At 39.8% G+C, this 27,496-nt stretch overlaps 1 protein-coding gene across 3 annotated transcripts in view; it reads right to left on the bottom strand.

The window, feature by feature from the left end:
- The window catches only part of QTGAL (queuosine-tRNA galactosyltransferase), a 103,703-nt gene that overhangs the window by 12,579 nt on the left and 63,628 nt on the right, over positions 1-27,496 (bottom strand). For 2 of the 3 annotated variants that reach the window (XM_031506389.2, XM_077787331.1), the window contains 3 exons: positions 19,878-19,973; positions 11,271-11,395; positions 3,499-3,634 (listed from right to left, as the gene is read on the bottom strand). In XM_031506389.2, coding sequence (XP_031362249.1) covers positions 3,499-3,634; positions 11,271-11,395; positions 19,878-19,973 — 357 coding nt within the window. Of the gene's footprint in view, positions 1-3,498; positions 3,635-11,270; positions 11,396-19,877; positions 19,974-20,086; positions 20,252-27,496 lie in introns of those variants that run through there. The other variant, XM_077787330.1, reaches the window with a different exon arrangement.

Below are 27,496 nucleotides of genomic sequence, written 5' to 3'. Positions count from 1 at the left end.
GGATGTTTCCTGGCCAAGAAGCATTCACTACAGTAACGAAGCCTCAGTTTACCCCATGTCATTTTAGGGTGTTTTATACCTGGATTTAACTGAAACTTTCAAATTTCATCTCTCTCCTTGTTCTGGAGGCTTTTAACTTGCTTTCACATTGCCCTTCCACTGTTGAGGTGGGTGTAACATTCTCCCCTTTATTCTTGTTTCTTTGCTTTCCATGTCCCCACTCCAGGCTCAACATTGCCACTCACACACTTCCAGAATGGTTAAAATGCTACAAAACTTGAACATTTCTTGTGTGTGGGAATGAGCTGAAGGACCAGAGCTGCAACTGTGGGAACCCAGAGCTTCCCTCTGGCTGCCTTGGCAGGTCTGGGACCCTGGCAGGGGTCAGGAACCCCCCTGGACAGAGCCCCCAGAGACACTGGCTGTGATCTCTGTCCATGGAAAAGAGTTTTCAATCTTACAGCATGAATTACCAGCTCTGAGTGTTTGATATCAGTAATAATTAAGTGTGGCACAGGTGCAAAAGTAAAATTTTAGGATTCTAGATGAGGGGTGCAAAGGGGACAAGATGGAGGAAATTGGGTGTGCCTTGTCCTTTTTCTCCTTCTTCATGCCCTCCATGTCTCACTGTGGTGTTGGCATTTTTCTGTTGGTTCAGGCTGGGGACACACTGTCCAACGTAGGTGACAGATATTGGCACGTTCTTGTAAATCCAGCCCAGGGAGTTTCTGGTATTTAATGTTTGTCACATCCCACTGAGGGCAGAGCCCCACACGCTGCCCTGCAGGACAGAGCTGGGCAGGGCAGCAGAACATGTGAGAGATAAACAGAATAAACAACCTGGAAACCAGCACAGACCAATGATGGCTTCTGCTTTGGCAGGGGGCTGACAGACAGAGACTTTCTGCAATCTCAGGATCATCAATAGCTCAGATTCTGACATGCAACAACAAGATTTGGTGATGCTGCTCTTGGAAAAAGGCGAAGGGAAACCAATGGATGATTTTAAATGGTCGATGAGCCAGGGAAAAGGACCTTCAAAAGGCTTTTTCTGTTTGCCACCAGCAGACAGGGCTGTCACAGAGGAATGGCATGGCCTGGCTGTGTACAAGCACTGTTTCCAGCCCACTAATGAGCTGATGCTTATTTGGTCCTTTCCCCTGCTTTTCCATGAGCCACTGGAACGTTATTTTCAGCCATCGGAAATGACACAAAATGTTAATGCTTAAATTCTCCTTTCAGCTTGAAGTCTGATGGAGAATAAAAGAACAGACAAGACAGCTCAGAAACCCTCCAGGCACATGGAGCATCCCTAAAACATTTGGTTTCCATCTTCTGCTGCAAATTATAGACACAACGGATGTGTTTTAAACAAAAAAAGGTCTGTTTGACTTCATTCTTGCAGAAATGCTAATACTGAACCAATGTCAGCAGTGTGAATCAAGAAGGGGACAGCCAGGAAGCAGAATTTCCCTAAGAATACTGAGATCATGGTAATTAATTCATAAAAAAATACTATTGGAATATTTTTTTTTTTTCTTGTGTTGCTGTTAGCAAAAATCCTGAACCTTGGATTTTTGCCTGACTCCTTTGGAGACAAAGCATCAGATTTAACATTCAGCATACAGATGGCTGAAAGGAAAAGGAGAATTGCTGAGGTGTCCTTTTCTCTTTTAACATAACCACAGCTCACATTCACACTGTTTTCCAAACAAACTAAAGTAATAATTTGTTAGTGAGTATGAACACAGACAGACTGCTGCTTCCCGGAATTGCCTGAATTTTGTTTTCTAAGAAACAATGCTCTTTGGCACAGGGCAGAGCTGGGCTTTTCAACATCCCACAAAGACCCTGTCAGCAGAAGAAATGCAATTGTTTGTTTACCAGGTTCTAAAAATACTAGAAACATTTTTTTCTTTTTTTAAAAAAGATATTTTTTTACACACCCTAAGCCTGACAGTTCAAATTATTTAATTCTCTTCCAAAGGATTTAGTAGAGTTCAGGTTTGTCTCAAAATTACAAAATAATACAAGCTGTAGGTTTTTTTTTATTTTTGGGGGGGGGGGGGGGGGTGTTATTATTTGTCCTAGGAGTAAGTGTCCCAGATTTTCTGCAGGTACTTGGTGCCAATTGAGAAAACAACCCTGCAGTGACTCCACAGTCCAGACAAAGCTGGTCAGGACATCTGATGAAATTCTGCATCTCAATAAAAGTATGCAGACAAACAAAGCATAGGTGAAATCTCAGGAGCCTAAACTGACTTAAAGTATAAAAGCAACTAAAATTAAGTTTAGACAGCTATATTCTATCTAAACTTAATTTTACTTGGCTTTACACTTTTATATATTTTTAATATATACATTAAAATATAATTGTCATTATGATTATTCTAAATAATAATAAAATATCGACTATAACTGTCATAATAAATCAATAAATCAAAAATTATATTTCATGGACAGGCCTGTCCTCTCTGGATGAAGCAACTGATTCATTTAATATCTTTTCATCCAGCTCACCCACTGCCACATGATGGCAATGACTGAGGGATGGCACTGGAATGGCAGTGGAACATCAAGCAGGAAATTCAGTTCAGTTTTTGCTTTGTACGTTTACTCCCATGCCTATTCAGTAATTCTAACTGTGTGTATACAAATATCTTCTATTTTTTTATATGTGTGTGGTCTGAGGGCCACAACATTAATCAGGTTTTTATATGTATTTGTCATTTTGTCTTCCCATCCATATCCTTAAGAAAAGAAAAACACATGCAGCAATAAAATGAATGTTCTGTGGCTCTTTATAAGAAACAGCCATTTGACATAAGCCCTAAAGACTTTATCTAACACAAAGTTATTGCACACAAGAAAATGCTATAAAAATAAGGTATTTAGACTCTTGGACAAATATATCCTGAGAAATATCTGCCACTGCCAAATATAAGCATTTTCAGCTGAGTGTGAATGGGACAGTCACGTCCAGCAGTTTCTGCTCACCCTTTCAGCCCACCCCAAACCCTTTTTTTTGGCAATCAAATAGTTTTTGGCAATCAATCCCTTTCCAAAGGGAGCCACAGAGACCTGGGACGTGTCCAGTTTTGGAACTTGGAATTCTGAACTTGGAACTGGGCAAATGTTATACAGGTATGGGTGACTCTGGACAAGGCAGTTCAGCACCATCCAACCCAAATAAAGAGTTGCTCTACTCACCCTGAGTACCTTCCTACCACAGCTGTGTCTCACCTACTACTGTGCTTAGCAGGAACATGGTGCATTTCTTGCTCTCCATGCCCACCATAAGCTCTAAATAAAATATCATGGCATTTTAAGAGAATAAACACATCACAGAGAATATTGAGAATTGCCCCAATTTATATTAATTATCAACTAGTACTTCGGGGACAAAATATTTTATGAGAATTTTGTTGTGTGGGATTAGAAGGATCATGGGGGCATATGAAGAAGTGGGTTTTGTACAAATGTCACTTTCCAGCTCACCTTTTTCTGATTAGCTGGTGACAAGCTTCTGTAGAGCTTCTTGCCTTGCTTGCCAGCATTCCAAATGGTGAACGATGTCCAGGAGCTCAGGACTCTGTCCTCAAGGAACCTGACCCGGTGATTCCAGATGGTTTCCCTGGAGAGTTGGGAAAAGGGCAGATTTTGACCCCTAAAACTTTTAGTATTATTATAGAGCTATGTGCACATGTACACACTCACCTACAGGTAAACGTGACCAAAGGGATTTATATAATACCAAAAAAAAAAAAAAAAAAAATCCCATCAAAACATTAGACTGGAAATTTCTGAGGAAAACATAGAAAAGAAATTCAGTGGAAGTTCTCAGACAAAAAACATTTGGATAGATAGGAAGCAGTAGCTAAACAACTTGTATTTCCAAGAACCCTCCCAGATCACAAGAATATGAAAAGCTGCAGCTGTGGTAGTGAAATTCAACCCTTCCCACACCTGTACTCACCTCTGAACTGCCCTAGAACCCTGCAGTAACACAGGCAAAGCATCTCCAAAATCTCCTAAACCCAAGCTGAGCTCCTCCTGCTCCATCTGCCCACGGGATCATTCTCCTTGGCTGATGTGAAGCTGGAATCTCAGAGATTTAGAAGCCCAGCTTGCCCACAGCATAAATACATTTACAGTGTGTATTTGCAAGGCTCCAGCTCGTGGCTGTCAAAGCTCTGAATCAGTGACACCCCCAGCAACAACCACTGTCCCACACAAACCACCTCTTTACACCCTTCTCACACACATTTCAGACCAAATCAGACAGATTTAACTGTAAAAGTTCCCAAATATTACTTGGCAATGACTCAAATGTGGCTATCCTTGTATTTGAAGGTAACTTTCATAAGAACCTGCATTTCTAGGAACAAAAAGCAGTGAGATTTTTTTTTTTCTTTTATAAAGGACTTGCTCTTTTAAATAGAACTTGCTAAAACACACTTTAGGAAAAAAACGCAAGCTGGCAGATGTCTGTCTGCAATTACACCTTGAAGTGTTCATCTTTGGGATAACTTCCACAACACAATTAAGCCAAGTGGTTGAGGTAAACAAGGGTGACAAATGACAAATCCACAGCTCTGGAACCACCCCCAGCAAGGGACCATCCAACAGCCTTGGACACTGAAGACCTGCTGACACCTTCAACAAGTTCAAGACAGGTTCTCAGAAAGAGAAAACAATGTCAAGGAAAGCAGTTTGTTCGTGGTCCATTTCTCCCAACTGGCAAATCCACATGGACAACTACAGCTTTTTTTATGTTTGAGTGCATGTGTTCTACCCTATAATGTAATATTTAAGAATACAACATTTATAATGGATTAAAGAAAACTGCCTGCTGTTAAAAACATCTACTTTATTTCCAGCATTCATTTAATATTAATTAACTAGGAACCCACCTCAGTCTTATTAAACAGTTTCTTAGAGAGAATAAATTGATTTCCTCAATTTGACAAATGGAACTTTCTGACATAGATCTCTTGTACAAGGCACCTTGAGCTGTAACCTTCTTTCTCAATAAATTTTGATGAACTCCTAGTGGTGTCTCCTTATTTAAGGCAAATGTCAAGTGGGGTTTTCCATTTTATTATTGGCATCATGTCTTCACAGCCCCAGTTATGTTCTGAAGACCACAGGACCCTCACAGGACCCAGTGACCCCACTTCACTTCAGCACAGCCAGATCCTGCTCAGCACTTCATCACTGATCCTGCTCTGTTAACTTGGAAAAGACCTCATGCACAAATAAAATTTCCTCTCAGTTTCAAGGCTGGCTCTGCACCAGCATTTTGATTAATAGAGAAAAATAAATTCTTGGATTTGATCAAAAATCTCTTCTAATGCAACCACAAGATGCATTCCTGCTGCAAAGCTTTAACTGCTGCTGGCATCCTTTGACACTTGCCTTTTTCCATGTTCATGAGAGCATACTCCATCCCCAGTAGGAAAGTTTAAGGAACAAAATATGAAGGTCAAGTATTTTTCCAGGATCACTTTACTAGACATTTTAGAGCTTCTAAAAAGGAAGATTATTGCTTTGCACATAAATGGAAAGCTTTTAAAAGTGATTTTCCTTTGAAATGTGACTTCAGAAGGTAACACCGTATTACATTCCAAATAAACTTCAGAATCTGTTCTGTTGGCTTGAGTGGCACTGGCAAGTTTATTTTCCATTTGAGCTTGCAGCATTAAGAAAGCTAAAGTAAAAAACCAGGCATGAAAAGAACTTCTAACTAATTTCTAGGTGTTGTGCAAACACTGCAGTCTACCTCCAGGCTTATAAAAGATGTTTTTATTTTCATGGAGATGGAGGTCCGAGCACAGCAGTGTTGGTTCTTCCAGACAGTTCATGGTTGCTGTCTAGGCCGTGAGAGACCTACTGAGGTAAAATTCAATCAGACCAAATCTCAGTGGTGTTAATCACACGTGAATATTTCAGACTAAAGCAGATTTACTGACTTATCTCGCTTATCAATGTTGTCCTGGAAAAGCAAGTGGGGGAAGCTTGTAAGAGAACTGCACTCCAAAATCAAAGGGTATGAAAGGAATTAAACTCCAAATTAATCGGGTTGTTGTTCAACCACAAGAATATTGTCAAACAGCTTCATTTAACACCCATAAAAAACTTTCTTAAATATGCACTGTGGGCTGTAAAAACAAAGCCAATATACCCAGAATTGGGATTTTTTTGCTTGCATCACTATGAGGCATTCTCATGACAATGTCCACAGAAAAGCATTTGAATCTCAAAGCTCCATATTGTGTGTTTTCAATGAAAAAATTAAATCTATCACTCTGAAGTCTTGAGTTAACCCTGAAATACTTCTAACAGCACAAGGTGAGATATCAGATAAACACAGAAGCGAGGGGAGAATTTGGGATTGAGCTTTAGAGTGACACTCACAGGCTTCATCTTGGTGAGAACTCACTCTGCACAAACAATCCCACACGCTGAGGCAAAAGGGAGCTTACAGGTGTCAAAGGAGAGAGTTTCGGTTATTCCCTTCAGGTTTCTGGTTCACCTAAGTTGCCACATTTTTTTGATGTTTCCAGAATAGATAACTGGGATTCCTGCCTCGAGGGATAAGGGAATGCCATTTTCCCATCCTTCAGCAGCCAGTGCAGGTGCAGCAGCCAGGAGCTGCAGCAACGTGCAAAGGGTAATTAAAGAAAATGCCTGAAACGATCTCCAAGTCGTAGAAACCACTACTCAGAGATGATTCTCACAGCTATTTTCAGATTATGCATTATTACATATTCACAGCTACCAGCAAAACCCAGGAGGTATTATTGTTCTGCATCACTCCAAATCAAGACAGCTTTTCCTACCCATCTCAGAAAAGATTAGAGTAAGCAATTTGCAGCAGCCTTTAGTACCATGTCCAAGCCTGTGTTCAGTTCACAAGATTTTCCTCACCAGAAGGTGGGACAAAATTCTTCTCACTGTACAAATTTGTTCCCATATCCTAACGCTCTTTCTTGACCCCAAATCTTGAAACACGTTATTTCCCCCATTCCTTTCATTTTGTTGTCACAACTTTGTAAAAGAAATATTAGGAGTATTTCCACTCGAAATGTCATTCTTGAGGCTTACATAATTTTCCTAAGGTCTCACTTGCCATGGCCCCTCAATGCTCATCAGTTATGGAGCTTGGGAGGAAGAAGAGGAGCCAAAATTCTGCAGGAGTGAAACGAGGGTATTCATGCAGAGGGTGAGAATGACTACACCGTGTGTTCCTCAGCCCCAAGAAGTTATTACCAGACCATCCACCCAAGTCATGCAACAATGGTGCTCTGTTAAAAATGTGTGGTGACCTACTGGCTGAATACAGGAGTCAAGAAACATCTGCTCTGCTCCTATTTTGAAATGAAAGATAATGTGACAATAAAAGCAACATGATTTAATGTCTGAGCTCAGTCAAACCTCGCCATATTGTTGCACTGCCTTTCCCCTCCTTCCCCCAGCGAGGCCACATAAGTGAATCCACAGAGCAAAGACAGATGTACAAGCACTTGAGCAATGCAGAAATACAAGCCCAATATCCTGAACAGTCCTGGAATTTTAGGCACGGATTGCCATCCACAGAAATACTATAGATCCATAAATCTGACCTCTTCTCCCTGTGCTGGCCCTGCACGGTGCTCAGGTAACACCAGGCAGGAAGAGGAGCTGCCCCAGTGAACATCTTCCAGGCTTTTTATTGATGTGCCATCACTAAAAGAGGGGAAGAGAGCTCTGGATGAGAGGTGAACCTCACCTGATCGATAAAGCAGAGATGCAGGAACACAGGACTTCATAATCACAGTGAGAGCTGAAAAAGCAGCCAGTGTTGCATGCAGAATTCAAGGCCCTTACCATCCACAGGAAATTCAGAAATAAATCCTGTTTGAACCTTGGCCATACTGGTGAACAAACTGATTTTTTTTGCCGTTGTTGTTCTGTTGAACTTCATGTGAACTTATTAATTGCTGGACTATATCGTCCCACTGAGTTATTACATTTACACTGTTAATAGGTTCTATTAATGTCTGAGTTCATCTTCAGGTCACGGGTCATTAGCTGAGGCATGGTTTGCATTGTGGCCTATTTTTCATGAAAGGCTTATTAAGAGAGACAGAGACTATCAATGTTAATGGCATTTACTTCTCAAGAATCTAATGAGGTCATTAGTTTCCATGTTTAATTGAAGTGCCAAATGCAAGCATAGAAGATAAAAATGCAGTTGACCTCATCTGAATTTCAGCTCTACAGGAGTATGTTAGGCTGTTCCTCTCTCCTGCCTATTTTTGGCCGTGTGTGTTTGTGCAGGAAATGAAGGAGGCATTCCTGTGCTCACCACAGATCCAAGACCTGGCCTCAGAGCACCTCTGAAACAGCCAAATGTGTTTTTCACACTAATGCCTGTTCCTCTTCACTCAGATGACACTGGAAGCTTCCAGTGCCTGAAACCAGATGTTTTCAATAGATTATGTAATTCTACTTATTTCTGCAGAGCAGTATCACACTCGTTCTGAGCACAGGGGATCTGAAATTACTGAAGGTGCACTTCACCTTTCCTGCCCAGATCTTAGACAGAAGATACAAACCTTATTTTCCACATGTATTAAATTTGTCTTGACTAAAAGCTTGTAAACTGCACCAAGGATTAGCTGCATGCCCCAACCACCTGTCTTCATGAGCAGCACTACCTAAAGACAAGTGCAATTTTTTATTGCTCACCTCACTCCAAGCTCACTTTCATCTCACAGTGAGGTATTGTTGTATATACAGTTCCTTTCTCTCCCCTTTGGCAAGATAAAAATCTATGAATTTTAACATGTTTTTATTATACATTAGACTTTCTTACTCCAGTATTCCTCACTCTAAAGCCAGCTCTGCTATGGTTTCACATGAATTTAATGTGGCTGTGCAGCACTGAATACACACAACCAAGGGTACAACACCAAATAAAGTGATTTAGATCCAAGAGAGATGAAAAGTGGGATTTTTGTTGTGAATTCCTAGCTGAAGAGAAGTTTCTCAAAATCCAGCAGGTATCCATCACAGACCTTGGATGAAATGACAATGAGAACATTCATATTTCTGCATGCACCAATTGAAATCTAAATACAGACACTGATCTTCATGCAGATTCTGTCACACACCCAAAACATTTAATAATGCAGACTGATGCCTCCAGGGTAAGGGAGAATGCAAATAAGACTTAGTTTCCTGCTTCATAGATATTTTCAACTCCAGATATGTGTTCCAGAATGATACTAATCATAGGAAATGACCTAAAGCACATGAATGTTTACAATTATACTTACTAACTAAAAAATAAAAGAACCAAATGTCAACTTGCCAAGCAGTTTTATATATATTTTAGGAAGTCTGAAAATGCAGTGAGGCTTCTTTCCCCCTGGAAGGTTCTGAAAGACACCCACATAAACTGAAATCATCACAGGCTACGAGTGACTGTTGTCTTTGCTGGAAAGAATGAATGATGAACCTTTTTATAAATATGTCCTGCTATGGTTTTTAAGACTGAAACCACACATAGAGTGTTTAAAAAAAAAACAACTTTCCTACAAACATAATTTTGATCTCAGACAAGATATCAATTTGGCTGGTGAGTTACTACTTCCAAATCCAGGTCTAGCCTAATGCAAAATTTAAAGATGACCTGGGCCAATGGTAAAAAGCAAAACACCACAGAAAACTGCTCAACAAAACAGACTATATAATGGAAAAGGCTTCTAGAAAAGCCAGGACATGCATTAAATAAGATGGAACGACCAAGAGGCAAATTAGGCAAGACCCAAGTGAAATTATAAATTATGAACTTAAACCTTTGTAATGAGTCCATTAATCTCTTTTTGCTCAGCTTTGGTCTCCAGACACAAACACGGGGCAACCCTTCAGAACTCGGGCAGCAAACAAGGGGCTGAGGCAGCACAAAGAGCTGTTGCACAACCTCGTGTTTGGAAAGTCACACCAAATATCATCCCCAGTAGTACCAGCAGGAAGCCAAGAGGAAGAGCAGCTCTCCTGATTTCTTAGAACGAGACAAGAGAGGCGCCAATTTGGACACACACCCTGCACATCTGAAAATGCTCACAGCATCTCCACATTCCCCCAGGATGCTGTAATTCAGGGTGCTTGTGCCACACAGCCTTGGAGATCTGAATAAGCAACAGCTTGCAGTAAATTCAAAACAAATTAATTTCCAAGAATTAGATGCTTTCCCACAGATAGAAGCAAAAGGCTTCCAAGAGTTTTTAGTGTCCCAGAATGCGTGGTTGAAAAGTTGGCCACTAAGTGCCAAAAGGATCACACAGTAAAAGAGGAAAAATGAACCAAAAAACTTTACATTTCAACATGAATAAAAAGGAAAATAATTTATCTTGTGCTTGTTTGCAAAATCAAAATCATATGTGCTATTTGCTTGAATGACCTTTTCGTAGTTAAATGATTTTATATTGATATTCACATTTATAAAGATCTGTAGTGACATTAACCATGCACTCATGCTATTTATGGCACTTATTTGTTTTGCACTGTGTGCAGCAATACAACAATACAGGCATGGACAAAAATTTACACAAAAATGTTAATTTTTACTGGTCAGTTCTACAAAGCCACAAAAACAGGGCTGACTGAAAGATGTACTTAATCATTAATCAGTAAGAAAACAGTTTACTTAATTACCACTGTGACTCTGGCATGGGATGCCTAAAGGACAGTACAACCCATGTAATTTTTTATTAATGTCAATGCACAAGAGAAGGGAACAGCTTTGGCTCAGCTTGCTGCATGGAGAGGAATCAGCAATTTAACACCTCCTTTAGGGGCTGAGCAGCCCAGGAAAGGCAGCAGGCAACAAAAGCAGCTTAGAAGGAAGCACCTGAGATAATTACTCCTAAACATCCTCAGGGATTTTTCAAATCTCATTATCTGATTTAGGTGGTTTAGACCCTTTAAAATAAGAAAATAATAAATGTAAATGCAGCACATTATCAGATTAAAGGTTTGGGTTTAGTCTGTTTTTGTTGGTATTACAAGTTTCTGTTTACTTTTTAAATATTGAGGCAGTTGATTTTGAAATTAAGCCATAACATTTCAAAAGTATTCTTTACGTTATGATTCCTACGTCAAAAACATGAGAATGAAATTTTTACATATTAAAAATCCTAATAAAAAACCCCAATACAGTTTCACCATCTTTTCTGCAAGATAAAATCAACTTTTAAGTTCTCCTAGAAACCACAGCTTACTCTAGGACAGAGTGAGTGGCAGCCTGGGGGTGGTACCGGTAGAGCAGGAGGCATTGGTTCACTCGAAAGACTCCACCACCCTTCTGGAGATGTTCATAAAAAAACAACAAATCTTCTGGGACACCCTGCAACAGAAAAGAGTTGTTGGATCAGTATTCAGCTACATCTGAAGAGGTTTTATTTTTCTGCCAAATGAATTATGGTTCAGCAGAATTGTTACTCATAAACACAACTTTTCTCTTGCCCAGGGAGGGTGTGGAGTCCCCATCCCTGGAAGTGTCCAAGGTCAAGTTGGATGGGGCTTGGAGCAACCTGAAAGTGTCCTGGAGGTGAAAGAAGAAGACCTTTAAGTTCCAACCCAAGCCCATCTCTGATTCTATACTAATATTTGTGTATATCCCAATGAACTTCTCTAATGGGTCATAAAATAAATGCAGCTGATGCTGCTGAACTATTTATAAATGAAGTGCAGCTGACTGCAAGGACAGAGCTGGAAAAATCAACATCATCTCATTTCCACAGGGATCTCAAGCTTGGTGCAGGTGAATCCAAAAGAAAGAGAAACCCAGCTGCTAAAAAGTTTGTGCAGCCTAAAGTTCCATGGAACCAAGAAGTTTGTACTGCAAAGGATCAGTGATTTGAGAAGGGGTTTTTTCTCATTTTACTGGAATTCTCCTCCTTTCTCTGGCTGTCATACAAATACTGGGCTCTACTTAGGAAAGGTGACTCTGGCCCCATAATGACAGACTTCAATAAAAACTGCCATAAGGGCAGCCTCAGAATGAGGCAACATCTGAAAATAATGTTTTATTTTTTTGAAACTTCCATGGTACATTCAACCTTATGGGATTGCATCCACTGCTGCTGAAAACACCACAGGATAAAAGCTCATGCAATTGTGGATCTAGCAGGCTCTAGGAAAAATGAGTGATTTCACCATCATTTCAACATTTTCCACTTAAAAATCAGAGAATCTTCATGCAGGTGATGCAGTGTCAGAAGGACAATTATATGGCTTAGAGCACTTATTTCCATTTTGTGGCATATGAAAGCATGAACCCAGCTTTAAAGTCCTCCACAGAAGGTTAAAAAAGGTAGTGCTTATTTATATTTTGCAAAGCTACAACTTCTTGAAATACTAGAACATTTAATTCTTTCATGTTTAAATACAGATACTTCTTCCCTACAATACAGTGTTTAAAGGGTCACATGTTTTTTTACCAGTCTAAAAATCTCCCTTTTATAAAACCAGGTGGGTTAAAGAAAACATTTAAGTGTGGCAACAACAAAAAGCTGAAAGGTAAGATGACAAAATTTTAAAGGAAAAGATTGAAATACATTTGTTTCTGTAGACAGTATCATACACATGAATAACCAGGTCATAAATCTCAACCTCAATTTGAATCATTCTATTTCAACACAGACAAATAATAAGAGTACAAGTTGAAAAAAAATTAATTGAAATTTTTCCTTGTTACTACAGCTTCTGAGTTTCTTTCATAATTAAGAAAATGAGATTCTCTAATTAAAGTGCTGGACTGGCCCTGTAGTTATGAGAGCAATACAGTTCAGTGACTATTTCTCATCCCCACCAGGCTGAGTAGCCAGAGGGGTGTGGGAGTGAAAAAGAAATGAGACAAAAACTCGCTGAACCCTGGAAAACAACTCCAAACCACTCAGCTGAACATTTGTATCTTGGGAGAAATGAGAATACAACCAAGCTCTGGACTCTGCAGCTCCTGCCCTCACCCTGGTTCATGTGTGACACTGGTTTGGGCCAGGCTCCCACATTCTGAATTAAATGTGCAGCTATTGGTGTTCTTTGTAAACGTTTGTCTGACTTCTGGTTTAAGAGCTGCAATGCAGAAGAAAACTTTTAGACAAACTCATACAATTTATGCTTTATTTGAACCTACTTTGAAAGTCACAAAAGAAATCTGGAGTGGCAGCCAGAAACCATAGTCAGCAAGAACACAAGGAAAACACAAAATCAATTTCTTTCCATTTATCTTGTAGCCCTTTCTATATTTTCCTTATTGTGGACTTTAAGGGAAATACTGAGCCAGAAGAAAAGTTCAAACCTTTTTCTCTTTTCTGGTCATACAGCAGACAATGTCTCAGGGCACAAGTGCAGCAGATGCCAGCTTGCTGCAGGAGCCAGAGTTTGATTGAGATCTATGATTATATCACATACATCTCAGCAATTTTTTCTCTTTTGGATAAGCATTTACATTACTCAAGACAACTGTTAATATGCATATTTAAGATGAGTTATTGCAGAAGTAAAAGGACCTTTCAAAAAACGCTTCCAAGAGCTCTTTTACTTTCCTTTAACTGGCAGAAATTCTCTGGAATAAATTGCACTCAGGCCTAGGAAGGAGCAGGTGCCTTGCACTGCTCAGCAGTGGCCTCTCACATTACAAAGGAGCAGCACTGCCACGCATTTTTCAGAGGAAAGATGTTGCCTGTGTTATGGATCCTGCAGGGATGGGACTTCCTAGGGCTCCTGAGCGTGTAAGTTTGCTGCAATGCAAGAGTTCCTTCCCAGCTGAGATCTATTATTGGATCCAGATGGCATTTTAAACACCAGGAATCTTTGAAACAGCACAGCTCTGAAAAAAAAAAAAAGCTGTTTAACCACTAAAGGGATATTTTAATGTATTTTTTGAAAATTAATATCCATGGCTAAAAGTATCAATTACTAACCCAGCATTTCTGCAACAGGCTACCACATCAATAGCTTTCAGCAATAATAAATGCAATTAAATTGCACAGTTTACATGTTACTGGACTACATACAGAATTTTCCATATTATAGGCAAAACCCAACTCCACATCCTCTGCTGCAAAAAGGCATAAACTAATTATAGCTCTCAGAAAAAAGCACAGCCTGCCCCTGCTCTGCTCTAACCAGCCAAATGCAAAATCATAGTTCACATTTAACAGGAGAAGGGTTTCTGCTGACCCAGTATTTTGGGCAGGTACTGTTTGCTGTGCTGATGGGTGCACAGATGAGGGGACTGATTTTTTATAGACCATGGGGTGCCAAGCAGAACTCTAACTTGAATTTAAATACCTCCTTGTTCAGAGACCAAACTAAATTATCTGTGATCCTTCTCTTCCATCTTCTCATTGCTGTTCTCACTCCTGGCAGCGAACTGTGCTCCAACTGCAGCCACCTCAACATTTTCCAAGGAGGTTCAAGAATCCCCCAACAAGCAATTCTGGCTACAACTCTTGCACCTCCACCATCAGTAATGATGAGGAGCACCAGCACGTGTGGTATTCATATGCCCTCTGAACAGAGAAAGACACAGATTTCTCCTGAGAGAAACTGTGAGAGAAGCAGAGAAAGGAGAATCAAAACAATTCTTACCTCATTCCCTGTTTGTGCCCATGGGAATGTGGTATAGAGATTGTTTAGCCAAGGTGTTTACTAAATTAGATTCTGATAATCGTGTTTTAGAGACATTGACCAATTGGATCCACAGTTGTGTCAAAACTCCCAGCAGAGAGTCACAGGTTTTCCTTATTAGTGAATTAGTGATAGAATTAGTGTAACATAGTAATATAGTATAATAAAGTAATTAATTATCCTTCTGAAATCATTTGAATTCAGACATCATTCTTCCCAGGTGTCAGGAGTCACTTTTACAGTAAGCAGGGATCTTTCCAGGGCGAAGCCTGGAGGTTTCCCTGAGGGGTTTATTATGTTCCCACAGGGACCATCAGCAATTTTTGGAGGAGTTTTAATGCAGTTGATGCCCTGTGCAATGCTGGAACCAAGAACACCTGGTGAGGTCATGCTGGGATGAGCAACAGCAGCACTTGAGGCTGACAGCAATCCTTCCATTTGCCCACTTGGACAGAAACCACCACGGGGCTGTGGAGGCACATGCACAATATAAAAGCTGCCTTTTACAGCTAAAGCAAATAGATGAGAGTGATTCTGCCACAGGAATCAATCTGTCCCAGCTTCCTCATCCATCTCTATTCAGCCTTGTCTCAGTCCCATCTGACTCCCTGCCCTGTCCCAGCTCACAGACACTCTGGCAGAGGTGGCAGATCCTTGTGAGCACAACCAGTGGAGATTTAGCCTGTGCAGAGAAGTCTGACTGGTGAAAATGGGAGATGTATCATTATTTCATTAATACATGCACTTGTAATAAGCAGCAATGACAAACAAGACAGGAGAAATCCATCAATCCATAGGGGAAAAAGCCTTCAGGTTTGGAAAAGCTTGGTCCTCCCTTTTGGTCAGGGGCATCAAGGAAAACTGGGCTGCAACTTGGTACACATTTTAGAAACCAGTCAGCACCATCAGGGTAATTGTTGGACAGAAAAAATAGTTTTAATTCCTCAGAGGAGCCTAAAATTAGTGAATGGCAAGAATTAAATAGCTATTAATAGCTTTTCTACAGGATTATCCAAGATATTCTTAAATCTCCCTTTCTGCAGATCTGTCACTTCATTTCTTGGCTCTCATCCAAATCATGCCTTTCCATCATTTTGCCTTGATTATAGGACCAGGAGCCCATTAGGATTTATTTCATTCTTTAGGAAATAACAGGTTAAAGGAAACTCCAAAAGGTTGCTTTCATTCAAATGTCTTGGCACAGAGAAATGCAGTTAAACAAAGATGATGGGGAAGTCAAATGGAAGGGAGGTGGTAAATTGTAAATTATATTTAATAACAGACCAGCAGAAAATATAGACATGAGGTATGGGGTGAATTTTCAAATAGCTTATAAAGTGTAATTAATCACTGGCTCCACCACTTTTCCTCTGCTTTTTAGACCAAATATTGATCTCTGTTCAGCCTTGACTATAACAAGCCAAAAACAAACAAACAAAAAAACCCCAGTAGTGCCTGTATTTTATCCCAGTTTTCCCCACAGCATCTTGATAGGTTATTTGACAGACTGACAGTATTTTAATTCACGTTCCAAAAAACCAAATTCCTACTTAGCCTTTTACCTCTCAGGCACTATTACAACCCCTTGCTTTTCTGAATGGAATGACATTTGTGTGCTCTGGCAGGGAAACATGGAAAATTGCATCAGTGAGTGGCTAACAGCTACATTTACCTCAGAGCTTTACACATGGCCTACAGTCTCCTGTGCTCAAAAGGATATTTTGACACCTCCTCAGTTCGTGTTTTTTGTGACCTTTTATCACAAAAATAGAATGAAACTGAGCTGCAGACACTTTGTTCAGAGTTTGTATTCAGAAAGGCTGGTGCTGTACAATGCACAATTCCATCTGGGGCTCATTAAGAATAATTTCCCCCTGTTTACACTTTGAGATTAGCTCAGAACTTTAAGGCTGTCACTCCATTTTCAGTTTTCATACACTTAAAAAGGAAGGATAAACACAGGGGTGACCAGAAATTTGGAACCAAGTCGTAGTAAAATTCTAGAGAAAGAGACAAGTTTGGCACGTAACAGTTGTGATGTGGAGAGTAATTCTGCCTGGAGAGAGCCAAGACTGCAATTTTCCACCCTTGCATGGAGTGGAGCCTGCAGGGTGGCAATGTTCATTTATACAGCTCTCCTTGTACTCAGCATTTCTGTCAGACACATGAAAAAAATAACTTTTCTTCACTAATAACAGGCACCTCATCTCCCACTGCACACGACTGGGGAGTTCCCCACTCGAACAGATGATACAGCTTCAAAATCTGCTTTTCACATTAGGCCAGAACACGGGCATTTTTCTCCTCAGCCCAATTTTTTTTGTGATGCTTTTGGACACGGTTATTACTTTTTAACAATGGTGCTACTTTTTAGGAGACACCAAAAACTCCAGCAGCAAAGCCACCCGTGGTAATGTCACACACCAAGTGTCAAATGGGAGTTCTGAAGGGTTTAGGAGGTGCTGCTACTTTTTTCAATAAGGAAGTACTGATTCTTTATCCAAAATTGCTTTATTCTTTTCTTTTAGTTTCCTAAAAAAGTAAGCCAAAAATATGGTTCATCATGTGACTCTTCTTCCAGCAAGGGATACTGTTTGAAATGTTACTTTATGGGCTTGTGACCACTTCCATTGTATTATCTCAGTCTTAGACCACCATCAGAGCTTGCTAAAATCTTTTCAGTACTCCTGCTTCAATTATCATTTATCAAAGATTACATAAATAAAACCTCTACCATTTTAGTTAATTAATATATAAAACAAACCTTTCAGGTCCTTAGAGACCATTTATTTTGTTTGGACCTAAAAGGAATACACTCCCAACAACCGCAGACCTTGATCAGAAAGAACTTAATTTAAAAAAATGAAAAAAACCTGTTTCACCTAATGAATGACTGGAGAGAGACACACATATCTACCTGGAATTAAAAAAAAAAAGGGGATTACACCATGGTACATCTATTTGTATTTGGTCAGTCCACCCACTCTGCTGCCATGAACATCAAATCACAATTTCTCCCGTGGAAGAATTACCCTCCATTTTTTCCTAAGCACTGAAATACGAAGAACAGGTGTTTGGATTTAATTTCAAATGAGAAATGCAGCTTTTTGGCAAGGAACAGTTTAGCAAACAGAGAAGGCCAAAACATGGAGATTTGTTGGCCTGTTCCTGTGTTTACTTCCAGCAATGTGACACTGGTGAGCCTCATTAATAAACACTAACTCAAAAATGGAGATGGAAGTGATCAGATTAATGCAGATCCTGGCACAGGTCAGAACTTACAGGGATGAGACCCTTCAGAGTATTCTCAGCTCTGCTGAAACACAAAAAAAACTCCTTTGCCTTAAAGGGAATTTTTTCAAACTAAAATGAACGAGTTAGAGCAATGCTAAATACTTTGTAACACTAAATGCTCAAGATTTAAGACTCAATTTTGTGTCCTCTAAACCCTCAGAAGACAAAGGTTTGACTTCACTGCTTTGTTCAGAGCTGTCCTGCTCACAGGGTATTTTTCTGAAGGTCCTCTGCATCAGCCAGACATGGACATGTTGGACACCTCACACTAGGGACAAACAATAAATTCAAATTATCACTGGTAATTCTTCAAACCAGAAGGACATATCATGCATTGTGTCTGAAAAATCATCAGGATTAAGATTGTCAGTGTACTACAGCTGAATAACCAGTGGCATAGTTCCTACACAATTACACAGAGAGAGCAAAACAGAGAAAACCCAACTCATAAAAACAAAACAAGGAGGAAAAAAAATCAAAATGAAAAGCAAAAAGCACAGAACAATAATGTATTTAACTTAACCTCTTGAACTTTGTCATTAGGCTTGCTGTTCTATTGTTGCTGCTGCTTTAACTTGCTTGCTTTCTGTCTGGAGCTCACTAACAACGCTCAAGAAGTCAAACATCCTTCAGAGAGTGAAAATACAATGATAAGAAATAATAATAAAAAAGAAATAAAGAGCATGGGTCAGCAAATGTAGATTGTATTGGGAGCAAGGCACCATTCCCAGCTCTTCCATTCACCCACCATGTAATTAAGGGGAAATCTTTGTACTGCTCTAAACAATTCAGTTCTCTGTCTGCTGTCTCCTTATAATTATAATTTTTTGGCAGCCCAAAGAATAATATTTGTATATCCTCATACATACACACACATGTGTATATATACACACACTGCATGGCACTGAAGGGCTTCATTTAAAAGCTATAAAAATAAGAATCATCATCATCTGTTGTAGTTTAAATAATTAAATAGGAAATAGCCTTAGCAGATTTTTTTAGAGTGCTAATAAATGAAAGCTTTAAAAAAAAAAAAAAAAAAATCAGAACCACCCATTTTAGCCCTAAAATCTCACCAAAACTACTGGAAGCAAAACCTCTCAGAACCAAAGCACACAAAATGAATCCAAATGTGTTTAAATTAGATCTATTTGCCAACATATTTCAACTACCACAATAAACACTGCTAACAGACACCCATGGATTTTATTCCGTAAACATGCTGATGAGCTTAAAGCAGTCAAATTGAAGTCATGCAGGAAATTCATAAAGACAAAGAACACCTAACTGTCAGGGAAGGAACATTTCTGAGACCACAGGTATGGAATTTGTGACCTCTCAGCCCTGACCCTTGAGGAGAAGCTACTTAAAATCAAGCACAAGAACTAAGATTGACAAGAGGACAGGTGGATAAATGAGTTTTTGTGGCAATAGTTTTACAGCCCTTCTTTTTTCCTCTCAGGGATATAAATCTTCCTCTTCAGGTGAAGGTACTTTTATCCCTCTGCCATTCTCCACCTTTCTTTCCTCCCAGCTTCTTCCAGCAACCTACCTCACCTTACTCAGAACAAAACTAATAGCTCACCTGTTTTTAGCATCTATTCCAGGGACCAAAGAGGAGCTTGGATGTCTGAAACCTTTAATTTTTCCAGGTTTGCTGACACATCCAATAGATGTGTTGCAATGCCAATCTCAAGTAGGTCCTTCCATCACCAGGTTTATTCCCAAACAACTTTAGTTGGTTGGAAACTGTTGTTTTTTGTTTTTTTATAATTGTATGACCCAGTTTTTTTAGAGCTTTTTTCATCTACACCCCTTTCCTAGTATTCCTTAATAACAGCTAGAACCTGTTAAACAAAGGGATGGATCCTGGACTACAGATCCTTTGAACCACTCACCTTTCCACCCTCATCAAATCTTCCCACATGAGAAAACCATTCTCGAGAGCAGAACCAGGTTGGCATGATCACAGTAGGCCCATGGGAGGTGAACACCTAGGAAAAAAAGAAAGAGGGGAAAAAAATCCAGTCAGTTCACAAAATGTCAAACCCAGCAGCTGCTGGGGAACAAAGCAGACCTCACACATTCACCTGAAATGATGCCTAACCTTCAGCAATTTCAAGCACTGAGAAGAAAAAGTGCTGGAAGTTCAGCAGGTGCTTTGTGTTGGAAGGGCAGTGTGAACCAGAATCTCCCAGGTGCCACAGCCCAAAAGGTGAGTCTGGTTCTTGCTTCATATTCCATGACCTTCTCTTCTCCCCCAAGCTGCAACACGTGCAGAGCACTTAGAACATTTTTCCAAATTTAGAGTATTATACTGGAGCTGGCACTTTATCAGTAATGGTGATGTTACTATGGAAATGAAGTAATTGAGAAGAATCACGGAAAGTTCAAGTTCTTAAACTGAACCCTACAATTCCTGAGCATTGATTCTTTTTCCATTTTATATTCCTTATACATATATTAAGTATGAACTTTCACTGATCTTTTATTTCTGCCAAAGACACTTAAATCCTAATCAAGCTTGGACAAGTAAAATGCAATTTGTTTTAAACACTACCTGAGTGCTGTGGATTTGCTACCCAGGGGTACCTACAATAAAACGTTTTTGGAAAGGAAGAGCTTTAAGTAGAGAAAAGGGAGTAACTATTAAGTTCATCTCTTCATTTGTGACAGCCAAGAATTACACAAATGGGTCTTTGAAGCTTTAAACTTGTTGTAAATACAGCTGTGAAATAAGACAGACTGTGGATTACAGGAGGCAAACTGGTTCTTTCTTTTTGCACAAGATGAAGTATCCAGGCAAAGAGGAGACTGAACTTGTCAAACACAAGGTGCAAAGTGAAGGCAGGAGCTTGTGCCTGCTTCCAGCAGAGACACAGGAACTGCAGAACACACCCTGGGCCATGAAGAAAAATCCAACTTGAGAACTGCTGTCAGTCAAATGACAGTGCTGAGCCTGTAAGCTGACAATTTCATAGCATGTTACAGTGGTAATATTAATATTCCTGTACATCTCAAGTTCTTAAATGAAGAGTGCACATTTGTCACATGCATCTCAGCATCTACATTTTAAAGGTGCTCCTCTGGATGCCAGCCTGAGGGAGCTCCACAAACTCTTATGTCTGATAACTTCCATTTCCACAGATAAACATGGATTTAAAACCAAATAAAGACACTTATGTCAACAGTCCAAATTAATTAAATCAGAAATCGAATCAAAACTCGACAGATGACCTATTTCCACTTTTCTTACAGGCATCTGCCCAAACTTGAGGGTGAAGCACACAGCATAAGTGAAACTCCAGGAGCACAAGGACAGAACTTCACTGTCCCCAAAGGGATCCTGAGGTGACTCATTTTCATCCAGACATTTCATTCTAGGCACTCATATTTAGTCAGAACAATCCTATCACCTAATGTCTTAACTCATCATCAGGTTGTCCAGAACTGAAATACTCCAGTTCAGAAGTGTTAAATGTAAAAATCTCCCCCCAAGTGTCAGAGTCAAAACAAGCCCAGAAAAGCAGAGCAGCAGTGATTACTCAGTACATGGTTATTAGCTCCACATTAATTACAAGGGCAATTGAGTATGGCCTGAACCAAACAATGACCAAACAGTAATCCCAAAGGAAAACAGCAGCAGGGAGAAAAGCCAGGCCAGAGGGCATTGCATTGAATCTCATCTCTGAAAGAAACAAAAACTTCAAAAGAAAGTCTTGATCCCATCAGAACCTGTGAAATGTGTCTGGAGAGGCCAGGAAGGCATTTCCTCAGAGCTGCCAGGTCCCTCAGGGATCAGAAATGCTCTTCACCTCAGGGATGGAGCATCATGCAATCAGCTGTGCTCAGGTGCCAAGAGCATCCCTCCCAAACATCCCAGGAAAGGAGTGTTCCACTGGCACAGACCCTTCCGTGAAACCAGACAGAACAGACCTGAAACATTTAAGAGAAAACATCCAAAAGGCACTGATGTTAAGGCAGATGATGATTTTACAGCAGACCATTACAGACTGCATGCACCATCTCTGCTAAATCCAGCAGTGTTCTATGGCTCCCTGTCCATCTCAGCACAGACACCAGAGGAGAATCACATGGGCAAAACAGAGACTGATGATGCCACACATGATTTCAGGATCTTATCCTTCAAGAAGGTTTTTAAATCTGAACAGCACAGCAGCTGAGAGTCAATGAATTGGCAAATAAACATTTCCTACATGAGTGCTTACAGTGTAGCATCAAAACTGACTTTAGGAAATTTACCTGTGCTGCTGTCACAAAGGACAAATTCACACTACCTTGTCCCTTGCTATGTAAAAATAACTTTAGTGAAGCTGAAATTCTCTTTGTTGTTGTTGTTAGCTTAGTCTTCAGCTGAATCTCCTGATCCAACAAACCCTAAATCAACAGTAATACCACAAAGGAGGATGTAGGAAAACAGGGCACCAAGCAGAGAGAACAAAACCCTTCTTATCTGCACCAGTAGAGATGATCCAGAAATAATCTTTAACCTGATGAAACTGCTAAAAATCTACATTTATGCCACATCTACATTAATTGAAGAGCTCTCCCACTCATCCTGCCTGTGGCTGCACTCCCCAGTCACAGCCCTGGCACTCGCCTGACCCCAGCATGGATCAGAGCACTACATCAGTAAAAAGCCATTATTTTCCTTGGTTTTAGTGTTAGTTTTCTACAGCCTTCATTCTCTGAATCAGTTCACTGTGGGGTCAGAGTAGCAATACCACTGACACACTGGAGAGGGAAGGAAAAGCTTTGGAGAGGAAAACAAACCCTCCCTTTTTGGTTACTGCCCACAGTTCATAAGTCCAGCTGTAACATAAAACTGCATCCTCTGAATACCCACCCTGATGGGAGGAGAACTGGCCAGGAAAAACACTAACAACTGTTCTGAAACACTGAGGCATCTGCCAAACTTCTGAAAACCACCTTCCAGAGCTTTTGAAATTTTATCTTCAAGAGAAAAAAAAAAAATAACCTCAACCTTCTGCACTTTGGAAATTCTATATTTCACCTTGGTTTAGTCTGATGGGAAAATTTCCTCTGTATTTCTTTTTTGTCTATTCTTGTCATAAACTCTTGCCAAGGTGTTAAAAAATGGTCAAATTGCCTTATTCTGTGATAAAACCTGCAGCTTCTCGCTTTGTGAGACTGACACTCCAGATTTTATCCATAAATCTTTTAGATTGCATGGACTGGAACAAGAGAAACAAAAAGGACATGCTAGTCTTAACTTGACAATCAATCAAAAGCAGAATTTAAATGATGGTGCCATGAACTGTGTTTGGTTTTCTTGGAAATATCCTCCAACTGTGCTTAACAAATGTCTTGTGTCACCTTGGAACACCAGTGGGTTTCCAGACCTCCTTGAGGAATTAATTCAGGATTCTGAGAGCAGGCTGGACCTGTGTGTGAACCTTTCACACACAGCTGGATTGAAAGATTAATGCTTACTGATAATACTTGTTATTCATTACAGTACACTGTATTCTGTAAAAAATATATTACTATTTCATATTAAAAACCAGAAGACGAAGGTATAAATCTATTCAGGTTTTGAATTCCTGAAGAACAGTGTTGTCATAACCTTAATTGGAATCCATCTCCAGATGATGGGCTCAAATTCCTATTTCAGCATCTTATTTACTAAATTATTTAGAATTTTTATAACTAGCTGGGTTTATTCCAAGGATCAAGTAGCAAGTAATTGAAACTGGTTTGTTCTTGTTCACTGTTTGGCTATTGAATTACATCCAAGTGTTACACAGATTCTCTGAAAATAAATCTAAAGAATACAAAGAGCTGATAAAGTGACTTTCATTGTTGTGTTTCAAAGCTGTCAGCAGCACATGGAACTCTGGTTCCCACTGATGCTCAGTGCAGGTCATGCCAGCATTCAGGGCAAAATTTCAGTTCCAGTACAGGGAAAGGCATCTGTGTGTTTACAGTAACTTCTCAAGAAAAGCTCTCCTTCCTGAAGCACCAAATCAAAGTCTAACAGCAGTGTTAAAATCAGATATGCAGATGGTGAAACAACTTTATCACATCAGATACCATCAAAACCAGGCAGTTCACAAAAGCAGCAGATTTAATCACAGGCCCAGACTGCTTTCCAAAGCAAGGAGCTAATTCCCCAAAACACACCACACACTTAATTCTATGCTACAGCATCTTTCAAAATTATATCCACACAAATCAAGGATTAGACACAATCTCCTCTGTTGAGACCAATGAAGCTTTCTAATATGCAGGGGCATGTATTATTATTAGAAGGTGAAAAATAAAAGAAAACAAATCCCACGGGGAGGGCTACAGTGATTCTGTAAGCAGACCACAGACTGAGGCATCCCTCCTGCCCTTGGGTGAAGCAATGATGTGTTGAGATACCTGTGCACTAATTCAGCAATGAAAGTACCAGGACTTTGTTACTGAGGTGTACCAGGTTCACATCCAGAATCAGGTCTGTGTTAGTGTGAAAGAAGAGCTACAGAGGCAGGGAAGAGGAAAAAAGACTCTTCTCTACATCATGGGCAAAGAAGGTTTTTCAAAAGAAAGTAACTGCAATGAGCTTTATGGAGCTGTTAGGAGCCCAAGCAGGCAGTGTGGAATGGATTCCATGCAGTTGGTTTCTGTTGTACTGAACTGCTGTGCCCTTTCCTGGGCTTGTACAAAGAACTGCCTGTGTCACCTCATCACTGCAAGCTTCCAGAGCAGCTGAAAATCCCTCTCTAAAAAAGCTGGAATCCAGCACAGCAAAAAGCAGATTATTGAAATAAACCATACCATGCCCCTCTGTGCAGAAAAGCTGGTGTATACACAGTAATTCTGGTGCAGGCCTGACTGAAAATCAGTGTAATATTTAGCTTTCACAATCCCAAACTCTACTAAACAACAAAACTAATCAAAAAGAGTAAGAGAGTCCTGAGAGCTGCTAATGCCAGTGAAAGCAGAGAGCATTCAGCACCTCCAGGAAGGTATTCCTGCTCCTGGAAAATTTATGACCAACAGCTCCCCATGATTTCCTTTGGATTTGAAGCTTGAATGAAGGCTGGATTGTCTCAGAGTTTGCAGGAAACACAGACCAGAGCCAGTGAGAGGAGCTGTGAGATGATGCTTTCTCTGAAGGCAAAGGGCACAGCAATGGGAGGAAAGCTGGGGAGAAAAGCTGAATTTGGCTGAACTGCTATAAAAACCACCCCGCTTCCTCACTGTTTATTGCATTTCCAGTGGTTTTCACCATGCCATTCACTTTCAGAAAAGTATAACAGTCCTCTTTACAGCTGCACAACCATAATATCAAAATAGCAAATTTTTACAAATAGCATTCCCTACGTGAAATAAAATGTTCACACCAAGTCTCTGCAGTGAAACCATGGAATGAAAATTGGGGTGTGAATCAGCAGGGCATCACCTCCTCCTGACATCTCTGCCTGCAGCAGAGCCCCACAAAGGATGAAATGCTGGGTAAAAACTCAATATAGCAGGCTGCTCTTTACCTATGCTATCAGATTTCCTTAAAATTTGCTGCTGAAAGCAAAACTGTTTACAAACTTGCTACAAGCAAATATATTAACTTTGGGTTTCTAGTCCAATTCCTATGGATTGAATTGGCTGTGGCTTTGCTTTTTGTGAGCCAGCTCCTGCCAGCCCCATTGTGTGGGATAATTGAGGGTCGACCACAGTGCTGAGTATCTCTGTTTTGTAGCTGAATGCCCAAGAGCAAGCACCATTCTTCTGGAGGTTTTTAGAGCTTTTTCCTGCTAATGACGATGAATTAACCTACTGCTGAAGCCAAAACAATAGCTGCAAGAAAAGGAAACAGCCTGTATGATTTTAGCATGTCTTACAGCTTTTTTGGGGGGTCTGTAGGCTACTAAAAGTGGTCTTTACAAAAAGGTTCTCTAATTCTTGGAGATTTTCCAGTATTTAAAGAGTCAAGTATTTACAATGGAAGAATGACTCCATGCAGTAAAATAAAGCATTCTGCACCAAGAGGTTGTCTTCTTGGCTTGCTGTTTGTGCTGAGGTTTTACTACAAAAGAAAGAAAAATCTTCTTAAAGTCATATTGGCAGGTTCTAAAGTGTGATTAGAACAAACAAGGAATCTGCTAAGAAACAACACTGATCAATGCTGATGTAAAATAAGTCAAAAAAATTACCTTTCCATTTGACTTGGAGTCAAATTCCATTTCGAATTCTCACAAGTTGAAAACGGAATTTGTCTTCCATATTTGTGACTGATTAGATAGCATTTAACAGATGAAAATATAAACAACAGAAGTATCTCGCTGCATGGTGTGCAGCTAAAAAATAAAACTGTTCTGCTGTTAAAGTGCATGATGCTTGTCCATAATTAACAAACTTCCCTACAAAGTGCTCACAAAGAGGAAAACAATTTCCCATAAAACTCAACACATGAAATTTTTCTACATACCAGCTCCCAGAATTAATGTTCAGCTGAAATGTGAGTAAACCTCCTGGCAAAGCACAGCTCCAGCAAATTTTAAAATGCAGGTATTCGGAGAGAGAAACATGAAAAAACTTCTGAGTGTTCAGGATTATCTGAGAGTGTAACAAATCCTTCATACTAATGCTCACTGATTCTCTTTTTCCAATAAAAGCTCGTGCTATAAAAGTTTTATGCAACTTGGAAGTGGGGGACACATGACCTTCAGTTAAATGAAAGAAATACAAGCACCTTAAAAACAATCATCAAACTGTAGGGAAGGAGATCACTTTTGAATTTGAGAAGTTCAGCTGTGTGCTAATGTACATGCAAAAGACCCACAGGAGGAGTATTAAATATTCATGCAAACTCGCTGTATTTATTCCAATATAAATTATATTTATTTTGTGGTTTTCTTTCTCCCCTATAGACTTTTACCCTTTAGAGAAGGCAAAAGAGAAAACTTAGATCAGATCTTAAACTCCAGATTCTGATTATCTGATTAACAGCTGCGATACTAGAATGTTTTCTTTAGGAAATCAAAGCAAACTTTACCCTAAATCTCTCCCTTATGTCTTCCATCATATTGCAAGTCTTTGGGGAGTATCAAAGCACCAAATGCATTCCAGTGCCTTGAGAGTGTTTGATTTGAGTTCTGCAACCCTTCAGAACTGTGAATGGGAGAACAAGAAAAAGACAGAAAATAAAAATGTATTTTAGAAAAATAAATGTCACTGCTAGTGCAGAAACATTAACAGCAGATTTTACAGGGAAAATTTAGAGATCTCAGGATCTTGGCCTTCTGCACACTGTCTCTAATCTTCTATCTTACAATAAAATAGATTCATACTGAGAATAAAAAAAAAAATCACCTCACTACCAGCTTTTACACACACTTAGATTTTTGATAATGAAAGGGACCCAATCCATTCATCCAGAACCCAGTGGCCTCTTACAGGAGTTTGTTTTTCAACAGTGCAGGAGACACAGCTGGAAAGACCTCAACCAACCCTGAGCATTTGCAGAGATAGAAATGAAGCGCCCATCAAT

The sequence above is a fragment of the Lonchura striata genome, chromosome 19, assembly GCF_046129695.1.
Source record: "Lonchura striata isolate bLonStr1 chromosome 19, bLonStr1.mat, whole genome shotgun sequence".
NCBI classification, from domain to species: Eukaryota; Metazoa; Chordata; class Aves; order Passeriformes; family Estrildidae; genus Lonchura; species Lonchura striata.
This window is presented reverse-complemented; position numbering and strand designations above follow the sequence as displayed.